General features: G+C 56.7%; 1 protein-coding gene across 7 annotated transcripts in view; it reads right to left on the bottom strand.

The window, feature by feature from the left end:
* Positions 1–3775: 3775 nt before the first annotated feature.
* MBP (myelin basic protein) overlaps positions 3776–20021 on the bottom strand; it is a 117422-nt gene continuing 101176 nt past the window's right edge. For 3 of the 7 annotated variants that reach the window (XR_007145660.1, XR_007145661.1, XR_007145659.1), the window contains 4 exons: positions 15429–15536; positions 14293–14328; positions 10689–13929; positions 5226–5266 (listed from right to left, as the gene is read on the bottom strand). Coding sequence is in view for 4 of the 7 variants with exons in the window: in XM_047826621.1 (XP_047682577.1) it covers positions 5222–5266; positions 10689–10796; positions 13897–13929; positions 14293–14328; positions 15429–15536 (330 nt within the window). In the remaining 3 variants the exon portion in view is untranslated. Of the gene's footprint in view, positions 5267–10688; positions 13930–14292; positions 14329–15428; positions 15537–20021 lie in introns of all 7 variants that reach the window. The other 4 variants (XM_047826621.1, XM_047826619.1, XM_047826622.1 and 1 more) reach the window with 2 other exon arrangements.

Below are 20021 nucleotides of genomic sequence, written 5' to 3' on the forward strand. Positions count from 1 at the left end.
GTTTTAAAGATGGATGTTTTCTGCAGGTAGCGTTTTCAGCAAGGGTTAACCCAACACAGCGACGCTGGATTTGCAATGAATCGAGATCCATGGGGTTTGAAGAGTGTGAACGGGTCTTCTTTTCTGTCCTTGAGGGTAACTGTTCATTTTCTCTCTCTCACAAGGTATTTGGGAGTAACAACAAGGAAATGAAACGCCATCACGATATCACTATGTCTGTTCGTGAGCTGTGTGGGGTGTTAGACTTCCTCAGAAACACCAGTGGAGTTCGTTTATATTATAGCATCTAATCCTCTATTTAAAGATCTATTTCCAGGGGCGTCTGGCTGGCTCAGTCGGTTAATTGTCCTACTCTTGGTTTCGGCTCAGGTCGTGATCTCACGGCTTCGTGAGTTCGAGCCCCTGCTTGGGATTCTCTCTCTGTCTATCTCTCTCTCTGCTTCTCTCCTGCTCAGCGGTCTCTGTTTACCTTAAAATAAGTAAATAAACTTTAAATAAGTAAAGATATATTTGCAGACTTTTAGAAGTTGGAGGTTTATGAAGTCCTTGTCCTGTTGAGATGACAAACTGGGGACATCCCTGTGCACCTTGTTCCTACCACATACCAACATACCTTGTTGCACTGAACTACCTAAAATGATTTTGGGTTTTCTTTCCTGGACTTAGAGGGAATGGTGAGAAATTGACAATTCTTGTTTGTCAGAGGAATATTGCTCTAACAGGTTTTAAAATGTGATGGGTGGGGGGAAGGGACTTTTTAGAAAGAATTCCCAGATTCTGGAAGATCTGCTCTCTTCCAGAGAGACAACAGTGGTTGTCTCTGTTTAAAACGCTTCTCCAGATGCATTTTCCCGGGCCGCTTGGCTCTCTGATGATGTAAGAGTCTTTGTGTCCAAACACAAAGGCATGAGTTCACAAAGCTTCCTGTGCGTCAGCAAAGCTGAGGGGCAAGGTGACTTGGGACCTCGGGTCAGACCGGTCCTGGGGCTGATGGCTGACCGTGTCGTCAGGACACTCAGTTAACTTCTCAGGGCCTGTCCCCTCACCTATAAAGTTAGTTGTTCTCAGTTAATGAGCCGTCGCGGGTGGGAGGCCACGGTCCGCAGGTGCCTCGTTCCTGGGCGTCCTGGGACACAGTGCTCTCTGCCTTTGACCCAGGATCTTTCCGAGGCTGTTTGTGTAGGACGTGGACTCTGGAGCTGGGGAATCTTCAGAGCAGAGCCATGCTTGTTTCCTGACCGGTCTAATCAAGACGTGTCTTCCTCTGGGGCCAGGTCAGGCCAGCTGGCTGCCTTGTATAAAAGCCCCAGGTTCCCTAAGCCCGGGCTCCTCTCCTCCACCACAGTGCCCTGTGCATATGGGCATCACCTGGCCCACTTTGGGTCGCCCCGTGGGAGTCGGGCGTGGGGATATCCGCACAGAGGCTGATGCCCTGCTTCCCCCGGTGCTATGACCGATCACCCCCTTTCTCTCTGACCCAGGAGCCCTCTGCCAGCGCCCAGGAAACTGGCGTCTTGTGAGAAGTTCAGATGCATCGCGGCTGCCGGTGCTACGTCGTCCGATCACTCGGGAGGCCGTGAAATGTCCCTGGCTCGGCTTGCTCTCTGAATGGGAATTTTTATTACAAACGTCAGTGGCCAATTTACCCCACACCATCCATGAAGCCGTCCCCGTCACCGAGAAGCTGTTATTGCCACGTAGCACCTTTGAGGTATTGGCTCTTTTTAGTCCTTCAGGAAGAAGTGAAATGTGGAAACTGTCTACACCCACACACACTGCTTCACACTCTCTACCGACAAACACGTTTCCCTGATTCCATTATCCTGGATCAATCAAGAGACATGGTCCTATGCCGCCACTCTAGTATCAGAACCAAGTTACCCTGGTAACCACACTCCCTGGGAAGACGGTCCTGTGTCTCACGCAGAGCAGCTCATCTTGACGTGAGGTCCGCCAGTTTCTTGGTGGCTCTGTGCCAAGTGGGACAACAGCTGGCCACCTGCCCCGGGGCGCTCTTCACGGCGCCCTTTTCCTGCTTCCCTTGGGGTGATCTTTCTCAGGTTTAATGACCCACCATCTTTTTTTTTTTCTTTTTTTTTTTAATGTTTATTTCTGAGAGACCGAGCAAGGGTGGGGGAGGGGGAAAGAAAGGGAGACACAGAATCTGAAGCAGGGTCCAGGCTCTGAGCTGTTGGCCCAGAGCCCGACGCGGGGCTCAAACTCACGGACTGTGAGATCATGACCTGATCCGAAGTTGGACGCTCAACCGACTGAGCCACCCAGGTGCCCGTAAACACTTTCCTTTTTAAAGTTTTTTTTCTGAGAGAGAGCGTGAGCAGGCGAGGGGCAGAGAGGGAGAGAAGGACACAACCTGAAGCAGGCTGTAGGCTCTGAGCTGTCAGCACAGAGCCTGACGTGGGGCTCAAACTCACGAACCGTGAGATCATGACCTGAGCCGAAGTCGGACGCTCAACCGACTGAGCCACCCAGGCGCCCCATAATGACCGGCCGTCTTTATCCCTTCTGTGTAACCCTGCATTTCTGAAGCGGTTTCAAACTTCCATACGAGTTACAGGAAGGGCACGGACAGTACCGCCCTCACACCAACAGAGGGCTTCAGGCTCCCACCTACCCTGACCTTCGGGTCGGAACTGCGCCCCCTCTGGCCGTGGCTCCCATCACGGCGACATTTCTGAAAACCGGGCCTTCATGCAGGAGGCAGTCACCCACTTTCTCCCCCAGCGTTTCTTCGTGATGCACCTTTGGTCAAGACCTCACAGACGTGATGCTGTGTTCTCGTGTGGCTTTTTAAAACTTACTTATTTTGAGAGAGAACGGGAGCACGGGGCGGGCAGAGAGAGGGAGAGAGAATCCCAAGCAGGCTCAGTACTGTCAGCACCGAGTCTGACACGGGCTTGAACTCAGGAACCGTGAATCAAACACTTAACCAACGGAGCCACACAGGCGCCCCATTATATTTTTTTAGTTTCAAAAACCTGTACTACATGTCTGTTAAGATGCCCCTGAAAGAATACTATTTTCAAAACGTGTCTATCTGTGCATGAGTTTCACAATTCGTCAGTCTGAGGGTTGGGTCCAGAGGTGGAGAGGAGAGGGGTCGGTCCCGGCCGAGCAGGGCGGCTTCCCCGTTCGTTCTTGGGGGGATTCGCACGACACCGGGCCTGGGGCCCTTGGAGAAGGGCTCCCACAAGCATCCCAGAGTTGGGGGGCTTCTCTCGCTAACCCGCAGGCGTGCATGGTTTCTCATGGCTGAGGCACTAGGGAGTCCGGGATTTTAGTTAAAAGCAAAACAAAACCAAGTGAAAACTTTGGTTTATCTTTTGGAAACAGAACTTCTGTAACCCACAGCAGCTAACACACAAAATTTCCCAAACCCCTTATGGTTGTTGAGGTCTCTGTGTGGCAAGAAGTAATTTCTCAGAGTTTCTTCAGCTCACGTTAACAGGTGTTTACTCTGGTAAAACAACAAAGTGTAAATATACTTCAACAGGCTGTTCAGGGACAAATTGAAAATTCTTTGCCTTGTGAGTGAGCAAACCAGTGCCCTAACCATGACCTGTGTTCCACTTTCTCTTAACGGAAAGCCGTCCGGTGATAACGCACTGACCGGCGGCTCAGCCCCTGCTCAGGAAGCACTCTCACACGTCGCCTCCGAGACGCGACTTTTGCTCTGTTTGGCTCGCGGTCCACAGACCAGAATAAAGATAAAGTAAGACACCCGTACAAATATCATTAAAAGTTTATTATTTTATTTCAATATTCAAGAACAGTGTGTACTTTCCATGAGACCCCCCCCCCCATCACAGCGCACGCTGACGGGGTGCGTAGCCACGAAGAGAGATCACTCGGTCAGCAGTCGGCTCAAAGATGTCGAGTGTGTGTGTGTTGAGCAATTTGGAGGTTCTGTTTCTGGAATTTTGTACCTTTTTTCTACCCTCCCCCCCCCCCTCATCATTGAGGCTAGGTATTAATAGACACTACATTAAACCCACACCGAGCAGGAATTAGGACAGGATTACGCTCACTACTCCTCATCTGGGTTCTAAGGGGGCGGGGGTGCCGGTGTGGGGCTCTTTGGAAGGCCTGTGAGAGATACGCTAAAATCAAAAGGTGGGGTCAGTATGTTAGGAGGGGCGCACAGGAAAGGTCAGCTCGCGTTAGAAGAGACACAGCTCAGAGGAGTCCCCCTCTCTGCTCGCACGTCCAGGTCAGCGATTCGGGAAGAGAACCCTCCGAAGCCTACCGACTACGCACGTCTGTGTCTGGGATGCGGGTGGGCGGGACGCTACCCGTCCTCCCAGGGTTAGTGTCTGCTGTGTGCCGTGCCGTGGTAAGCATACCGCCGGTCACCTCCCGCAGTGACCAGGGTGACGCCGTGAGGCCACCCAGAAAACTCCTCCAGTCCCGCTCAGACCCTCCTGCTGGGCTCTGGGGGGAAACAGGCGGCTCGAGGGGGCCGCTCTGGCTCCCGCCGCGCCATCACCTAATGTCCAAGAAGACCCTGTTTCCTGTTGGGGCCGCAGCCCAGCCCAGGTTTGCCTCCCTGTTCCCCTCTCCGCCACGCCTGAATTCCGCCAGCCGGCCGTGGTGGGCAGCCGCCCCCGCAGGCGCCCCCTCTGCGCCCACCACATGGGACTCTCCACAGCTGCCCGCCCGCACTTCACATACCGAAGCCCCCTGTGCCGCTCCCGACTGCCTAACCCTGGAGGGAGAGTGAGTGTGTGTTAGGAGGTGAGCAAGGGCAGGGGAAGAAACCAAAGGAAGCTCGGATCAACAGTCCTCACCGCCCCGCACGTGTCTCTGTGTCCACAGCAGCGTCGCCATGGCAGTGCCCGGGAAGCCGAGGGATGCCGAGTCAGCAAAGCGAGTCCGAGGACGGAGGGTGAACTTGGAGGCGCACCGTGCACCTGCACCACAGTGCGGCGGGGCCGCGTCGCAGGGGGATGAGAGTCCCAGGGCGTTTATCTTCAAACTCAGAGTCGCCGTTTAATTTTCTGTCTGCGTTTTCTCCATTTAGCTGATGGCCAGAAATTGCCAGTAGGATGCGGCGTGCCTGCCCCTACTGCGTGCACAACTCAACGGGCATTAGGCAAGGGGGGTTTGCTACAAGTAGGTAATTTATGTGAACAGTATTAAAATCTTAAGGCAGTTATATTAAGAAGCTGAGGACGGGATTCTGTAACAACAACGAGGCAGGGCTTCAGCGTCTAGCCATGGGTGATCCGGAACGACTGTCTCTTCCTCCCTGAGAAAAGGAAACACGCAGTTAGGTGGCTCGTACGGGCAGCCTCGGGCACGCATCCCGCTTGGGTGGAAGCCGGGCCACAAACCAGCCGATGCGGGCGCTAATGCGATTCTCAAGCGGGTAAGATTCTCAAGTGCCAAGTGCGATTCTCTTACACGGGGTAAACTCACTTGACCTCCTGCCCAGGACACAGAGAGCCGGTGCCTCATGGAACGCTGCACTTCTGGGGGTGGAAAGCTCACCCACCCTGTTCCCGTGCACTGACTGAGCCCTATTTGTTCCAGCTGCACTGACTGAGCCCTGGTTGTCTCCAGCTAGAGATTCTGGGGTAATTGAGGCAGGTGTCTACAAACAATAGGGACAGCTTCATCTTGGAAGAGATTTCAGTCCCGTGATCACACCTGCCGCTGTGCCCACCAGGCAAGGGCCAGGCCTTGCAAAGTCATCCCCAGGAACAGTCCTGTTCGCGCTCTGCCCCGCCTCACCCATAAAACCAGCTGCCCAGAGGGGTCGTCCATAGACTCGGACATCAAGGTCTTAAAACCACGAACGGACGTATTTTCCGGACGAAAGAAAACCCGAATTGGCGATCGCCGAGGTGGCACACAGCTGTGCAGAGACCAGTGGCGGAGAGGGGGCTCGGTTGAAGCGTCAGCTCCCCAGGAGACGGGGCCATTTGTGGGTCCAGATGCCACTTAGACGGACCCGGGGGAAATGTACCTTTCTTTTGGCATTCACATTTTTATTCAAGGTTTAGGCTCTTTCTCCTTGGATTCCCCTTTTCTTCTTGGATTATGAACGAACAATTAAGTCACCTCTCAAAGATTTCCTTGAGACTGTGAGCCCCCAGAAAGCAAGATATACGTGAAACATGCTATTTGCCCAATGACATGTGCACTGAGCCCACCCTGACCTGTTCTAATCACACGTTTGCCACGTTGCCCGACAATGTCAATAATGGGAGCGCTAAAGCCAAAAACGCCTCATAAACAGCACAGTCAACAGAGTGAGGTGACGGTTCTGATTTGTCAGGGTTTTACGTTTCAACTCGTGGGATTTTATGTTCAGAAGTGAAAACGTTTATGGAATTCTAGCCTCTGAAGTATCTGAAGGAGTCACCGGAGGGGGCCTTTCTCCTACACCTGAGCCGGGTCCTAGGGGCCAGCCCCCCACCCGTGTGCCTGGCTCGCCTTTGACCACCGGCCCTCAGCGCTGCCCTCGGGAGGAGCCAGAACAAGTGCGCACTGGCTTCACCGTTCCCTAAATTCCCAAGAAACCCACCTGTGGGCGTCCCTGTACAGTGTGATTGATTCCCGAAAAGCAGCAGAACCACTGCTCTATAGAGCAAAGCCCGTCTGTGCTGAGATGGACCAAGTTCCCCACACCCCTCGCAAGACACCTGGCCCGAGGCCCCGTCTTCACTTCCCGATGGCTCCTTCTGAGATGGAGACAACGGTGGACATGTGGTTTTGTTTCCTATTGTACCGACAGCGTGCGGAGTGTCTCCCGTGAGCAAAATCCATTACATCTGTTTCCTCTGAGGAAAGAGAAAGCCGATCCCGGAGGCAGGGATTCTTAGCTTCCCCGTTTTACAGTCGGAGGAGCCAAGGCACAGAGACGTGGAGTTATTTCCCCAAAGTCAGTCAGCCAAAGGCGGGGTCAGGTTTACAGCCAGCACCCCTGCTGCGTGGCTCTCACGTTTTTCTTTCTGTCGGGTTCTTAGCACGTTTGAACCGACTGATGTCCAGCGCTTGGTCGGCCCTGGGCTCGGCCGAGTGGATGAGGCTGGCCTCACCAGGAGAAGGCCGGCCCGAAGCTGAGTCGTGGGCTGGGAAGGAATAGAACCTGCCGGAAGGTCCTGCGCCCTCTCCCCGCTTGTACCCCAGGGCAGGGAACTGTTTCAGCTGCGTATTTGGAAATAGCGAACTCCAATTACGTTTTGATTCCCTTCCCTGACGACTGGGAGAAATACAGCGCTCTCCACCCAGTGTCCAACCAACGAGGAAGGAAACAGCACCACCGTGACTACCGTGAGGTCTCCGCCATCCCCCCCTCCCCGCCTCCCCGAGCCCTTCTCACTTCTGGAGGGATCGTTTTTAATCTGTCGCCGCACTGCGGTGGCTCTTTCGGCAGCATGTGACTGTAGTCGGCCAGTTCGCGAACGTTTCATGTGGTAAAATCTGATCGAAGCCATATGAATTGAAATGGGAAGTTTCCCTGGGTCTGTGCAGGAGTTTTAAAATTTCTAAACCACTTTGTACAAAAAGAAATTCGTAGGAAAAGTGCTGAACCTACAAAACCCAAATGGGCCTTGTGTTAGTCGTGAACCGTGAACGTGCAGGATAGACACGGGGCTCTCTCGGTGGGGCTGGTGACCGGGCTGGTGACCAGGCTGGCACACAGGCACGTTCCTTAGACGGAGGTCCCCCTCGGCCTTCCCTGTCCCCCGGCCATTCCGTCCGCGGGATGAACAGTCACCACGCCGGGGAGCACAGGAACTGCTTACCCCGAGTGGGCACGTCTGCGTTTCTCCGGCGAGGGGGAGGCCTTCCAATTGCACACTTCTGGGCTCCGACCCGACCCGGGGCGCTCTGGGGCAGGAAGCCTTGGGGGCAGCCCAGGAGCGGCGTGGGCACCGTAGGCAATTCAGAGGCGGGCGAGGGCACACCTGGCCAGGCTCTGGGCACCTAGGAAGCGCTGCTCTCCCGGACGCGGCTCTGGGTTTGTACCCGGGGCCTCCACACGGTGCTTTTCCTCACCTTCTCGTCGCCACATCTCAGAACTGAGCAAAGGCATCGCGATGACCTCAGTTACTTGAATGTGCGGGGTAGGATTTGTCTTCTTACTCAGATTTGCTTTAGAATTGACCTTGGGGAGAAGATCCTGCCTGCACTTTACCTGACATAAGACGACTTAGCAAGCCAGTTGGTGACCACTCACTTCACAGATTTGAGCCTTTTCCCGGATATGGCTGACTTTCCTCAACCACAGTCCTGCCTCCCCTCACCTCTGTGTGGGCCCAGCATCCGCCGAATCTGGACTCGCCGTGGCGGGGGAGGGGGGGTTCCACACGCACGCGCTCACTGGGCCGTTCCCGCCGCGTGTCCCGGCCACCGGGCACACCACTCATGCGACCCCACGATGGCTATTTGGGCCACACGCCAAATTATCCCGGCACAAATCGTAAAACCTCGGAGTATTACGAAGCCATCAGCAAGCTCACACAGGTCGGAGGCCTCGTGTCAACGGCGAGTGGGTTGAGGAGCCTCGTGCTTGGCTGGCGGAGACGGAGCCCGAACCGGGCGTGACCTGGAGCTTGGGGGAAGCGTGGGTCCCGCCTTTCAGCCGCCCAATCTCTCAGGGCGACACCGCCGAGCCACGTACAGCAGGACCTTTTAATGTTAGATTAACTTGTTCCCTGGGACCCCCTCGGATGGTCTGAGGACAGGCGGAGAGAGGCCGACCCCCTGTTCTCATCCGCGACCAAGAACACCGACAACGTGCAGTTTCCGTGGAAACACACGCCTCCCCCAGAATGTGACCACTGGCCTGAAGCCACAAGGTGAGGAGGCCGTCATGTGGAATAAGAACCCGGGATGCTTTGTCTGCGATGGCTGGACGCCGCGGACGGGCGCGGACGGAGCAGGTGCGCCCGTGCTGGTGTCTGGGAACCAAGCCCAGACCATCCCCCCACCCTCCTTGGGGTGACCACGTCTTCCGTGTTCTACAGCAACGCTCGCTCACCTTTCTTTCACCCGAGAAAGATAAAAGTGAAATCTTTCACGATTTGTGGTTCTCTCGGCAGGGCGCTGCGGGCATCGTGGGGTTTTGCGCCTTTTCTGGTGCCTTTCCTGCCGTGACACAGGAACCCTGTCTTTTACGTGCGGGCATCACACTTGTTCAGGTCGGACAAAGGGCGGACTGGGCCGCCTCGCAAATACTCGCGGCTGGTTGTTCAGAGCCGGCTCTGGCGCCATCAAGCAAGGAAGGGGACGGCCTCGTCTGGATTCAGAGTGGAAACCGGCTCGTGGTGCTACTCTAACGACAGTGTGTGACCACACCGGGCAGCGAACGGTGCTCCCGGGGCCTTCAGTCAGCCTGGGACTGTCCCGCACCGCCCAGAGGGGCGACGCATCCCCACTGGGGCCGTCCCTCTCCTTGTCCAGCTGCGGGCCCTCGAGTGCTGGCTCAGCCACCAAGACCCCGCATGGGCGCCGCGGACACCCCAGCCCCATTTTTACAGGTCTCTGCCAGACCCGCACGGCTGGCCCCTCGACGCACACACGTAAGGTGTAGGTGTCATGGGACCCAGGTGGCAAAACCCTCAGGAAGTCAGAGGGCCCTCTGTGGGGGGAGCCCCGTGCCTCACCCGCGGTCGCCCCTCAGCTGGGAACCCCTGGGTGTGAGGCCAGCTCCGCAGCCTGGTGGGGCTCTCTCCCTGGAGCTGTGAGCAGCTCTCTGGGGCGCGGAGGCCCGTGCCCCCCGTGGGCCCTGCCCTGCCTCTAGCCTGTAGCACCCATCTTTCTCCGTCCCCACCACGAGGACCCGCTCCTCTGGGAGGAGCTGTGGATTCCTCTGTGCGGGGGGACAGTCCCGGACCCCCAACAGCACACGGCAATGCTCAACAAGTCCCCGAGCCCGACGAGAATTGTGTGATCGCAGGGATGGGACGCCTGGGCAGCCTCGGGCCCCTGACTGTGGGCTCACGGCCTGCCCGCACTAGGAGCAGCCCTGGGGGCGCAGACCCGTCACTCTGCCCACCCACGGGGACAGCAGCTGCCGTCAGGTGGGTCCTGTGGCCGAGGCCCTCGGACGTCCGGCTCCCAGGCAGTTACAGCCTGTTCACGGCAATGTTCTTCCTGCCCCCCGGGACCGATAGTGAACCCGGGACGTGACCGTGAGCCACGACAGGGGCCGGGAATGAACAGAGGCCAGACGGGGCCCTCCCACAACCCAGGGGCAGATGGAGGTCTGGATCCCAGCCCAGAGCAGGGGGCTGCGGGGCTCTCTGACCGCCTGCTGTCCTTACTCTGTCTCCTCAAGTCCCATCTGGTGTCTGGGCCTTGCTGAGCTCAGGCGCTAACAGATGGTGGCCCCTGTGACTCCAGCGTCCACATCAGCCAGTGCAGCTGACCCCCGTGTGGCCTCTGGGGGGCTCCGCCCGATGCAGTGACCTCCCCTCTGTTCACTCGGCTCCTACTCATTCCCTTGGGCACGTGGGACCCTCTGCGTGTCCTCAGGCCCCCGAGGGAGCCCGGCCCAGCCCAGGGCTTGCTCACATAAGCCTGGAGAAGGCCCGCTGAACCGGCCAGCCTGGCAAGCTAGCCCCATGGGAGAGGCGGTGTGGAAAGGCTGCAGGCCGCCCCAGGGCCCCCCACCCGCAACCCCGACGCACCCCTGACGTTAAGAGGGGCTACATTACCAGTTTGAAGATTTTGGAGAGCGTGCCCTGGGCGTCGGCCCCCTTGAATCCCTTGTGGGCTGCAGCTCGGCCACCGTAGCCGAATCCCGGCTTCTGCCCCTCGGCTCCCTGCAAGAGACCGGACGGCTCTCAGGGCGGCGCCTGCGGGGCCAGGCGGGGCGCGGGGAGACCCCAGCACGGAGCACCCCCCGCTCCTCGCTGCAGCGCTGGCCCCGCCCCGGCCCCCGCGTGAGGAACCGTGCACCCAAGTGCTGTCACTGAAAGACCAGATCCCTTCCTCACACCGTGTGGCTTTCAAGAGAAGTGCAGCGCGTCAAGCAAAAGCCTTCTCCCCCACGTCTGCGGAAGGGGGTGGCTCGTGTCCCTGGAAAGGAGGCTGCGGGAGGGCCGGCACCTGTCCTGGGTGTGGGGAGGGGGTGGGCGGGGTCCCCGCCTGCTTCTTCGTGCAGACCCCTCACCCCTGCCCCCTCCTGCTAGAGGCCCGGAGGGTGCAGAGCTCTGCACTTAGCACTCTGCAAAATTTTGAGGCTCAGACTTTTTCTAAAGCAGAAAGACAAGATCCACATTCTCTGGCCTCGAGGAGGCTCTCCCAGGAAGCAGCACCCCTGGCCATGGCTTGGGTCCCTGAGCGCCGATGTGTGGCACCAGGACCAGAGTCCTCCTGGCGGCCCTGGGATCTGGCCGGTCGTGAGGAAGGAAATGGGGCGGGGCCGGCCAGCAAGCCAGGCACCAGGGCGCAGCCTGGGCGGTCTCAGCTCTCCACTCCCTAGCTGTGTGACCTCGGGCAAGTGTCAAAACCTCTCCGAGCCTCAGTTTCCTCTTCTAAAAAATGGGGATAAACGGCCCCTCCTTATGGGGTGGTCAGGAGGCTCCGCTCCATGAACAGAGCCTGTGGGCTCACGGCGTGTGTGTCATGAAGGGAGAAGCCAGCCCCTGCCTCCAGCCGCCAGCGGCCCCCCTCACTCCTCACTTCCGAGGCTGTGGCACAGGGCAGTGGTCGCTGACAGCTGAAATGTAAGAATATCTGTGTCCCTACGACCACCTTGTTTTCCGACGTGCTTGACTTTCCTCTGCGATCACGGGGAGGGGCTGGGGCTCGGGGTGTGCAGACGCGGTGAGTGGGCCTTCACGGTACATGCTCCAGCCTCAGGTGCGACACGGGGGCCAAGCAAGCCGCTGGGTGTCGGCGGAAGGTCGCCGGCAGCCCCCCGGCTCTGTCCTCGGCGGACAGGCCCCGAGATTTCACCGTCGTGCCAACGGGACGTGGGAGACTCCGTGCCCCGCCCCCCAGGAATCGAGGCGACGGGACAAAACCGCCTTCTGATGGAGCCCCCGGGACCCTGTGCCTCGGCCTACAGCCCTTTCGACTTTCACAGACGCGTTAGGGCTGGAGGGGACGGGGGAGCCATGCAATCTGTGTCTTGCTTTCAAAGGTGCTGGAGACGGGGTCAGGCAGGGCTGTGGCGCCGCTGCCCCGGGGTCCAGACGTTTCCGCGGACATGCTCCCCGCACGGCCGCACACGGAGGGGCAGGCGGATGGCGAAAGCGTGCAGAGCCGAGCACAGACACGTGACGTGGCGGAAACCCGCACCCCACACGCCAGGGCTAAATCCTCCCGTCCCTGCGGCTTTTCCCGGAAAATGAAGGCTTGTGAGGACAAGACTCAAGCATAGGTTCTCAGATTAACAATCTGACTTTTCCTCCTTTCAAATTCTTGGTCACTTATGTCTTTGGGCAACCTAGAATTTACCGAGAAACACTCAGTGTAGTTTAGAAAGAGAACAGGGGACACTCAGAAACTCCAAGCGGGAAGACAGTCCTGTGGCTCGAGAAAACAGACAAGCAAAGGAAACACGTGGAAGCATCTTGCTTTGGAAAAAAGAGAAATTGAATACACGTTAGTAGGAGCCGGAAGGGAGATGTGGAGGGAAGGGAAGGTCCTTTCGGTCAGCTGTTGGGCCGAGTGTGCGGGGAACGCCCAGAGGGACAGAGGTCCTCTTGCCCCGGCCACTGGCTGCGACAGTGCCCGGGAGGCCACGCCTAGAAAGTCGGGGGGCAGACCAAGGAGTTATGGGAACAAGAGTTCGTCCTTCCATGTCGTCTGTCTCCTGCTGGCAGAGAAAGTCACACGTCAATCGGCTGCGGGGTCAGCCCATGTGACGGTCCTACACTGTGTCACCTTTTCGGCAAATTGATTAGCTTAGGAAGAGGCTCAACTATATTCCTGTAAAATGGTGCAGCAAATATCTGCGTGTAATTCAACGTAAGAATGCATCGGACCGAGGCAGCCGCTTCGTGGAACCCCCCTACCCCTGCGGGCCTCGCCCTCCCCCTCGCTCCCCTCCTCCTTACTGGTCTTTCCTCCCTCTTCCCTTTCTCTTTCTTTTAAAATTTATCCATTTGTTTATATGATGCTTCTTAATTATGCACCAAGTAGAGGCGGGCTCTGTGCTAGAGAATCAGGATGTGTTTCCAGGATGGACATGACTCCCGGCCTGTAGTTAGTGGCTTTTCTTCGATTTTATCCCAAAAATCACAACTTTTGTCAAGTAAGAACTCTACCCACCATGACTACTGAGTGGAGTCTGTGGGTTTGGTTAGACTCTACCAACAGCCATTCTAGGCTGGCACAGACACAAAGTTCACTGGTATCTGGAAGGTGGGCAAGCTGGCCGTTGGAAATCTTCACTGACACTTTGTTCTTAGTATTCAAAAGCCCAAAATTCCTCAAAAAGACTTTTCCTGGATGGCTTGATACCTACGCTGTGGCTGTTACCACACCATAGTCAAACCCCACATCTCGTGGCTCAGTTAGGCTGTTGTGAGTGTGTAACCGAAGGCAGCGTCGTGTTTCCTCAACAAGGCGTCAACCCCGGGGGGGCAGGGGTGGCCATGGAGAGTCCTCTGGCCGCGGGGCCTCCCTTGGCCAGCGCTGCACGGACTCGTCTCCCATCCCCTGCGCTCCCATCCCTCCAGCACGGAGCCGCACCCTCCCGGGGAGGGGCTCAGGTCCAGCGTGGCAAGGGGGCAGCGGCCCAGCGCTGGGTTCCCCTTGGGAGAAGCAGGTGGCCCCCCGATGGCCGGGCCAGCGGGCTTGAAGGGGAAGAAAGGGGACCGTCGGGCAAAGGAACGGAGCCCAGCGCAGGAGCTGGGTGGCTGTGAGAGCAGGAAGGAGAGGCAGCCGCGTGGACATGCGCGTGTCACCTACCCAGCTAAATCTGCTGAGGGACAGTCCTCGCCCCTGTATGACAAGAGAGAGAAACAGACACTGTGATCAAGGCAGGAAAAAGTAAAGTCTTTTGACAAACCAGAAACACCGATCGGGATCGTGCTGAGGGGGTGAATCAGTTTTAGGACACTTGCCGCTTCCCTGGGAGTGGGGGTGGGGTGCAGCTGGGGAGGGTCTGGGACCAGGTGGAGGGGGAGCGTGCTGGGGACCAGCAGCACCGAGTGACCAGCGGCCCCCGGGGCCTGTTCTGGCCGGGACCACATGGTGAACATTCCGGGGTGAAGCTGTGAGTCCGGCCCTCTTCTGGGTACGTTTAGGGATTCCGGGGAAGGCCTACGCACCGTGATAATTAACGACAACACGCGGAGGTCTTACCTTTCCTTGCGACGGAGGAGGTGTGCGCGGCGTCACCTACAAAGACAGGCAGACCGGTGAGCGGGCCGGGAGCCTCCCTCCCTCCCGTGTCCCCCCCTTCCTGCTCCCGTGGACCTCCTGTCTGCTGGGGGCCCCCGGGTCTAACAAGTCACCCGCTGGCTGCCTGCCCACCCCGCCCCCTTCCCGTCCTAGTTCAATGTCAGGGAACGGGAACGGGAGCGGCTTGGCAGGCAGGAACCAGCCCTCCCGGGGCACGCCTGCTGCACGCGGGTGGAGACGGTGAGCCTCCTTCCCCACGGTCCTTTCCCGGGTGGGAGGTGAAGCGTCCCCCACTCTTCAGGGCTTCAGACGGCGCGCTCTCACGTCTGCGGCTCCTAAAACTCGCTTGCAAAACACCGTCTTACAATGCCTGCTGCAGAAACGCTCAGGGTCAGAAGTGCGTGGTTTCGCTTCTGTTTTCAAACCTGAATTTGTCAGGGGCCCCTGGCCGGCTCAGTCGGCAGAACGTGCGACACGATCCCTGTGGGTTCGAGCCCCGCGTCGGGCTCTGCGGACGCACGTGTGATGTCGTGTTCCCCCCAAACCCTGACGGCCACTCATCTTTTTATCTCTTTGGTCTTGCTGTCCCGTGGTTTGGCAAAGCCTGTGTCTTTTTTTCAACGTTTATTTATTTTTGGGACAGAGAGAGACAGAGCATGAGCGGGGGAGGGGCAGAGAGAGAGGGAGACACAGAATCGGAAACAGGCTCCAGGCTCTGAGCCATCAGCCCAGAGCCCGACGCGGGGCTCGAACTCACGGGCCGCGAGATCGTGACCTGGCTGAAGTCGGACGCTTAACCGACTGCGCCACCCAGGCGCCCCAAAGCCTGTGTCTTTAAACTAAGCATCTCATAGCCCTGTAGTCTTAAAAGGAGTTCTGTGCTAGAACCCAAAATTCCAGTGAGTGGCAGAGACGGCCTGCCCCTCGTGATGAGGCCCAACTCTCACGGCCGGCCTCACCCCGAGGAGGAGGGAGGCATCGCTGGGGATGTAGTCACGCCCCTTGTGGATTAGAGCTCAGGGGCCTCTGGGGACATACTCAGAGCCCCTGGAGGGTGCGGTGGCCAGCCCTCCCTGCCCCCTGTGGCTGGCACTTACGATGTTCTTGAAGAAGTGCACTACGGGGTTCTCGTCTTGGGGCCGGCCGTGCTGAGACTTCTGGGGCAGGGAGCCATAGTGGGCAGTTCTCGCCGCGTGATGTCCATCCTGAAAGAGAGAGTATGGTGACCTCAGGCCGGGTTCCGCCTGTTTGGGCCTCCCTGGAAAGCTGCCTCTCTCCTCCTCTGGGCATCTAGATTCTGTTAAAAAAATTTTTTTAACTTTTTTTATTTTATGTTTTGAGAGAAAAAGAGACAGAGAGAGAGAGAGAGAGCAGGAGAGGGGCAGAGAGAGAGGGAGACGCAGAATCCGAAGCAGGCTCCAGGCTCCGAGCCGTCAGCACAGAGCCCGATGCGGGGCTCGAACCAACGAATGCGAGATCATGACCTGAGCCGAAGTCGGACGCTCAACCGACTGAGCCCCCCAGGCGCCCCTAGATTCTGTTTAGACCAGGACCTCACACTGGGAAGTGGCTGACCCGGCAGGGGACACTCCCGGGGCATCAGGGGACCAGGAGCATCCCGGGTGTCAGGCTGCAATGTTCTGGGCTGCGTCTCCATCACCGAGCCAGGCTCTGGCTCCCCAGAGGTCACATACACAGCGCACAGGGGGGCGGAGCCCACCCGCGACGGACACGGGGCAAGCCGGCATTCATTCCCCAAGCTGCTGGCGTGGGTAAAGGAAAATAGTCTGGAATTTTGGATCGGACCGCCACTAACAGCAGAAGACCAGCCTGTCTCGGCTTCGGGGTGGCTGCATCGCGTGAACTAGCGTCTGTTTCCCGTCAGCGTGTCAGGTCACAGGGTCCCTGGGCCTCCGCCCCGTTTGGGACGGTCACGTCCAGAGCAGAGGGAAGGGCCGTGGGGAGTGACGCCCAGGGCTTCCCCACTCGGTGAGTGCTGCAGGACGACACCGGACGGGGGCACCGACAGGGTAGGGGGAGGGGGGGGGTCCGCTGAGCAGCAGCTTCCAGTGACCCCACGGGCCGAGTATCGGCCGCCTGTGCCCACCAGCAGGAGACACAGGCTCACCCCAGCAGCGTCAGCAACCCGGGGCTTTCCTCCCGCTCGCCCAGGGACAGAACAGGGTGAAGAAGGTCCTAGGAGTCGGCGCCAGACTGGCCCTACACCCGCGACGGGGATTTCCTTTAAAGCAAGTCAGACAAATGCGCTGGCGTCACTGGGGGCGCTGCCCCCGTCCGCTCTGTGCCTGTTGCATGAGATGACGCTTTCTTAGGAGACACGTGTCACCAGGACGGCTGCAGCCGGCTTCTGCAGAATGCAATGCCTTTGAGGGGCCTCCTGTGAGCGGCGCCAGCTGCACCCCCGACCGGGGTGGCTGGAGTGACAGGTGCCCTGTCCCCGGCACCTCGTTGCCGGTGACGTCTGAGGCTGTCCCCAGACGCCCCCTTCCCTGCCTCAGAGCACCGGGCCCGAAACCCCGCGGTCGCCCTGGCCTCCGGGAACAAGTCCTGTACGTCTCCCTTTCACATCTCTTGAATCCCTTCCCCTCCCCCGCTACTGACATTAAAACAAGAGCCGTGGGGCGCCTGGGTGGCGCAGTCGGTTAAGCGTCCAACTTCAGCCAGGTCACCATCTCGCGGTTCGGGAGTTCGAGCCCCACATCAGGCTCTGTGCTGACAGCTCAGAGGCTGGAGCCTGCTTCGGATTCTGTGTCTCCCTCTCTCTCTGCCCCTCCCCCGTTCACGCTCTGTCTCTCTCTGTCCCAAAAATAAACAAACGTTGAAAAAAAAATTTAAAAAAACAAGAGCCGTGAGCTCCTCCTCTGATTCCTCCCTCGGCAGCCCAGACACGGCTGTGAACCCTTCCCTCCACTCCCACCCCCGCTCTGCCTCACCAAATACGGCGTCTTCTGTCTGGCTGGACATCTCGCTGTGCTGTGGACAAGGTGTCCTGTGCCCTGCCGGCCTGAGCAGACTGCTTAGGTCGCTTTCCATACAGAGCCTCACACAAAGAATTGATCTTAAGTCATAGAAGGATGGTCTGGGAATCACACGCTTCTTTTGTTACATGCCCAGTGAAGACTGACTTGACTTGGGCTCTGGGCTGTAAATTGTCAGCTGCACAAGTAATCTGAGGTAGTCACACAGTTACGACTACATTGATATATTTTTAGCGGCCTGGTTCTAAAATGACATTTAGCGAGTCATGTTTCTACATACTAAGCAAAGAACAGTTAAAGAGGAAAATTTGAAAACACTACCATGTGTAATAGCATCAAAGAAACAAAAAGTTATGTACGAATCTAGAAAAGCAAGGATAGGATCCCTCTGCTCAACACCAGGGAAGGCTGGAGGAAGAAAGCAAAGGAGGCTTGGGTGAGCAGAGAGATGTACCATATTCATGGATGGGAAGAGTCAACATGGTCAAGATGTCAATTCTCCCCAGGTTGCTCCACAGATTTAATGCACTTCCAAAGTCCCAGCGGGGTTTTCTTTAGATGTAGACAAACTGTTTCTATAACTACACAGAAATGCAAAGGAACCAAAAAAGCCAAAAAAATTGCGGAAGAGAAGAATAAAGTTCGAGGAGGCACATCACTTGATTTTAAGATTTCTACACAGTAATAGTAATCAAGGGAGCGTGGTGTTAGAGGAAAGAGAGACACATAGACCAGTGGAACACTACTGCATCCAGAAACAGCCCCCCCCCCCCGCCAAATATGATCAGTTGATTTTTGAGAAAGGTGCAAGACCGTTCAAGGGAGAAAAGACAGTCTTCTCAACAAAACGTTATTGGGGCAACAGCTTCTCCATACCCCCCAAATGAACCTCAATCCCAAGTCACACCTATAAAAAAGTTAACTCAAAATGGATTCTAGATCTTTATCTATAATATCAACCTATAAAATTTCAGAAGAAAACATAGTTCTTAGACCCAACACGCAAAGAACGGCCCATAAAAAACGCTGACAAACCGGACTTGATCAACATTTAGAACTGTTGTTTTGCAAAAGACACCATTAAGAGAATGAAAAGTCATGCTACAGGCTGGAGAAAACACTGGCAAACCGCACATCTGACGAAGGACTTGAAAGCAGAACATACCAGCGTATGTTAACTCAGTGATTAAAAAAAAATAACCCAGCTAAAAACAGTGGACAAAATATGGAATTAACACCGCAGGAACCAGGATGGGTGGGGGGTCGATAAGCATGTGAAAAGATCCCCAACATCATTAGCCATTAGGAAAATGCAAATCAAAGCCATGGGGCGATACAGCTACACACGTATTACAACGGGGAGAATTAAAAGTACTCACAACACTAAGTGTTGGCGGGGATACGGAACAACAAACGGTCTTGCATTGCTGGCAAGATTGCAAAAACGGTGCGGTCACTCCGTAAAACCATTTGGCAGTTTCTTATAAAGGTAACCATCTACTTCCCCTATGATCCTGCTTTGAGTGGTAGAAGGAAAAAAAAAAAAATTTTGGAAGTGATTTTTTTTCCTAGTATGGGTCACCATTTTTGAGGGGAAAAAGTAATTTAAGTCTTAACTGCAAACTTACGTTCATGAGAAAATGTGTCCACAAATGTTTCTTCGCAGCTCAATTCATAATCCCTAAATCTGCAAACAACCCAAATGCTCATCAGTGGGAGAAAGGACAAACAAAATGGCGCATCCATCCAGGGGAACACCACTCCCGCCATAAAAGAGAACAAACTTTGGATGCCTGCGACAGCTCAGAGGTACCGCCACGGCGCAGCGCTGAGCAAAAGACGTCGTTCTAGAAAAGATTTCCTTCCGTGCGATCTCATTTATGTGACATTCTTCTAACGATCAAACCGCAGCGAGGTGAGCAGGGCGGCACGTGGCAGGAGCCGGGATGGGGGAGGGGACGGGTGTGGCGTGGATACGACGTGGACGCAGTTGGGACTGTCCTGGGGTGCTGTGGCCTCACAGCAGCTACACAAAAGCCCACCTGGCTGAAAATTCGCAGAACTGGACGTGGCCAATGAGTGTCACTGTGGGTTAGTATCTAAACCAGAGGAGACCCGTCTAGCCGGGCCGTCACGACCAAGCCCGGCGTTGATGGCTACACGTTGCCCCTCCTTGCTGGGTGCCTGGTCCCAGCGTCTGGCCTTCCCTCCACATGCAGCATCTCATGTCCAGGCCCGAGCTCTTGCTCCCACGGCCGCCCTTGCCGCGAAAGCCTTCACCTTCCACATGTGTCTGTCCCACAACTCGGTCCCTTGAGGCTGCAAGACCTCGCGTGCCGTCGGACTGTTCTTTCTCCCTCGGCATCTTACCCCTTCAGCTAGATCTCGACTTTGCGGCCTCGGCAGGGAGCACGCCGCGGGGGGTCGGGGAGGCCCTGGCACCAAGGCCTGTGTGATTCGAGCAAGCCGCAGCGTGCCCTGGGGCTTTGATTTATTTGCTCGCATGAGAAGCCAGATGCACTGAGGGTCTTCCTCCTAGATTATTACCACCGGGCCCCTGAAGAGCAGCCACGGAAGGAAAATCATTCTCCAGGGAGGTTTATATCTCAGGGCGTTTCCTAAGACGCTAGACCTCGTGTTTTTGGCTCACTAACTAAAGAGCTTCTGCGGTGAGCACAGGAAGAAACAATG

The sequence above is a fragment of the Prionailurus viverrinus genome, chromosome D3, assembly GCF_022837055.1.
Source record: "Prionailurus viverrinus isolate Anna chromosome D3, UM_Priviv_1.0, whole genome shotgun sequence".
Classification (NCBI taxonomy): domain Eukaryota; kingdom Metazoa; phylum Chordata; class Mammalia; order Carnivora; family Felidae; genus Prionailurus; species Prionailurus viverrinus.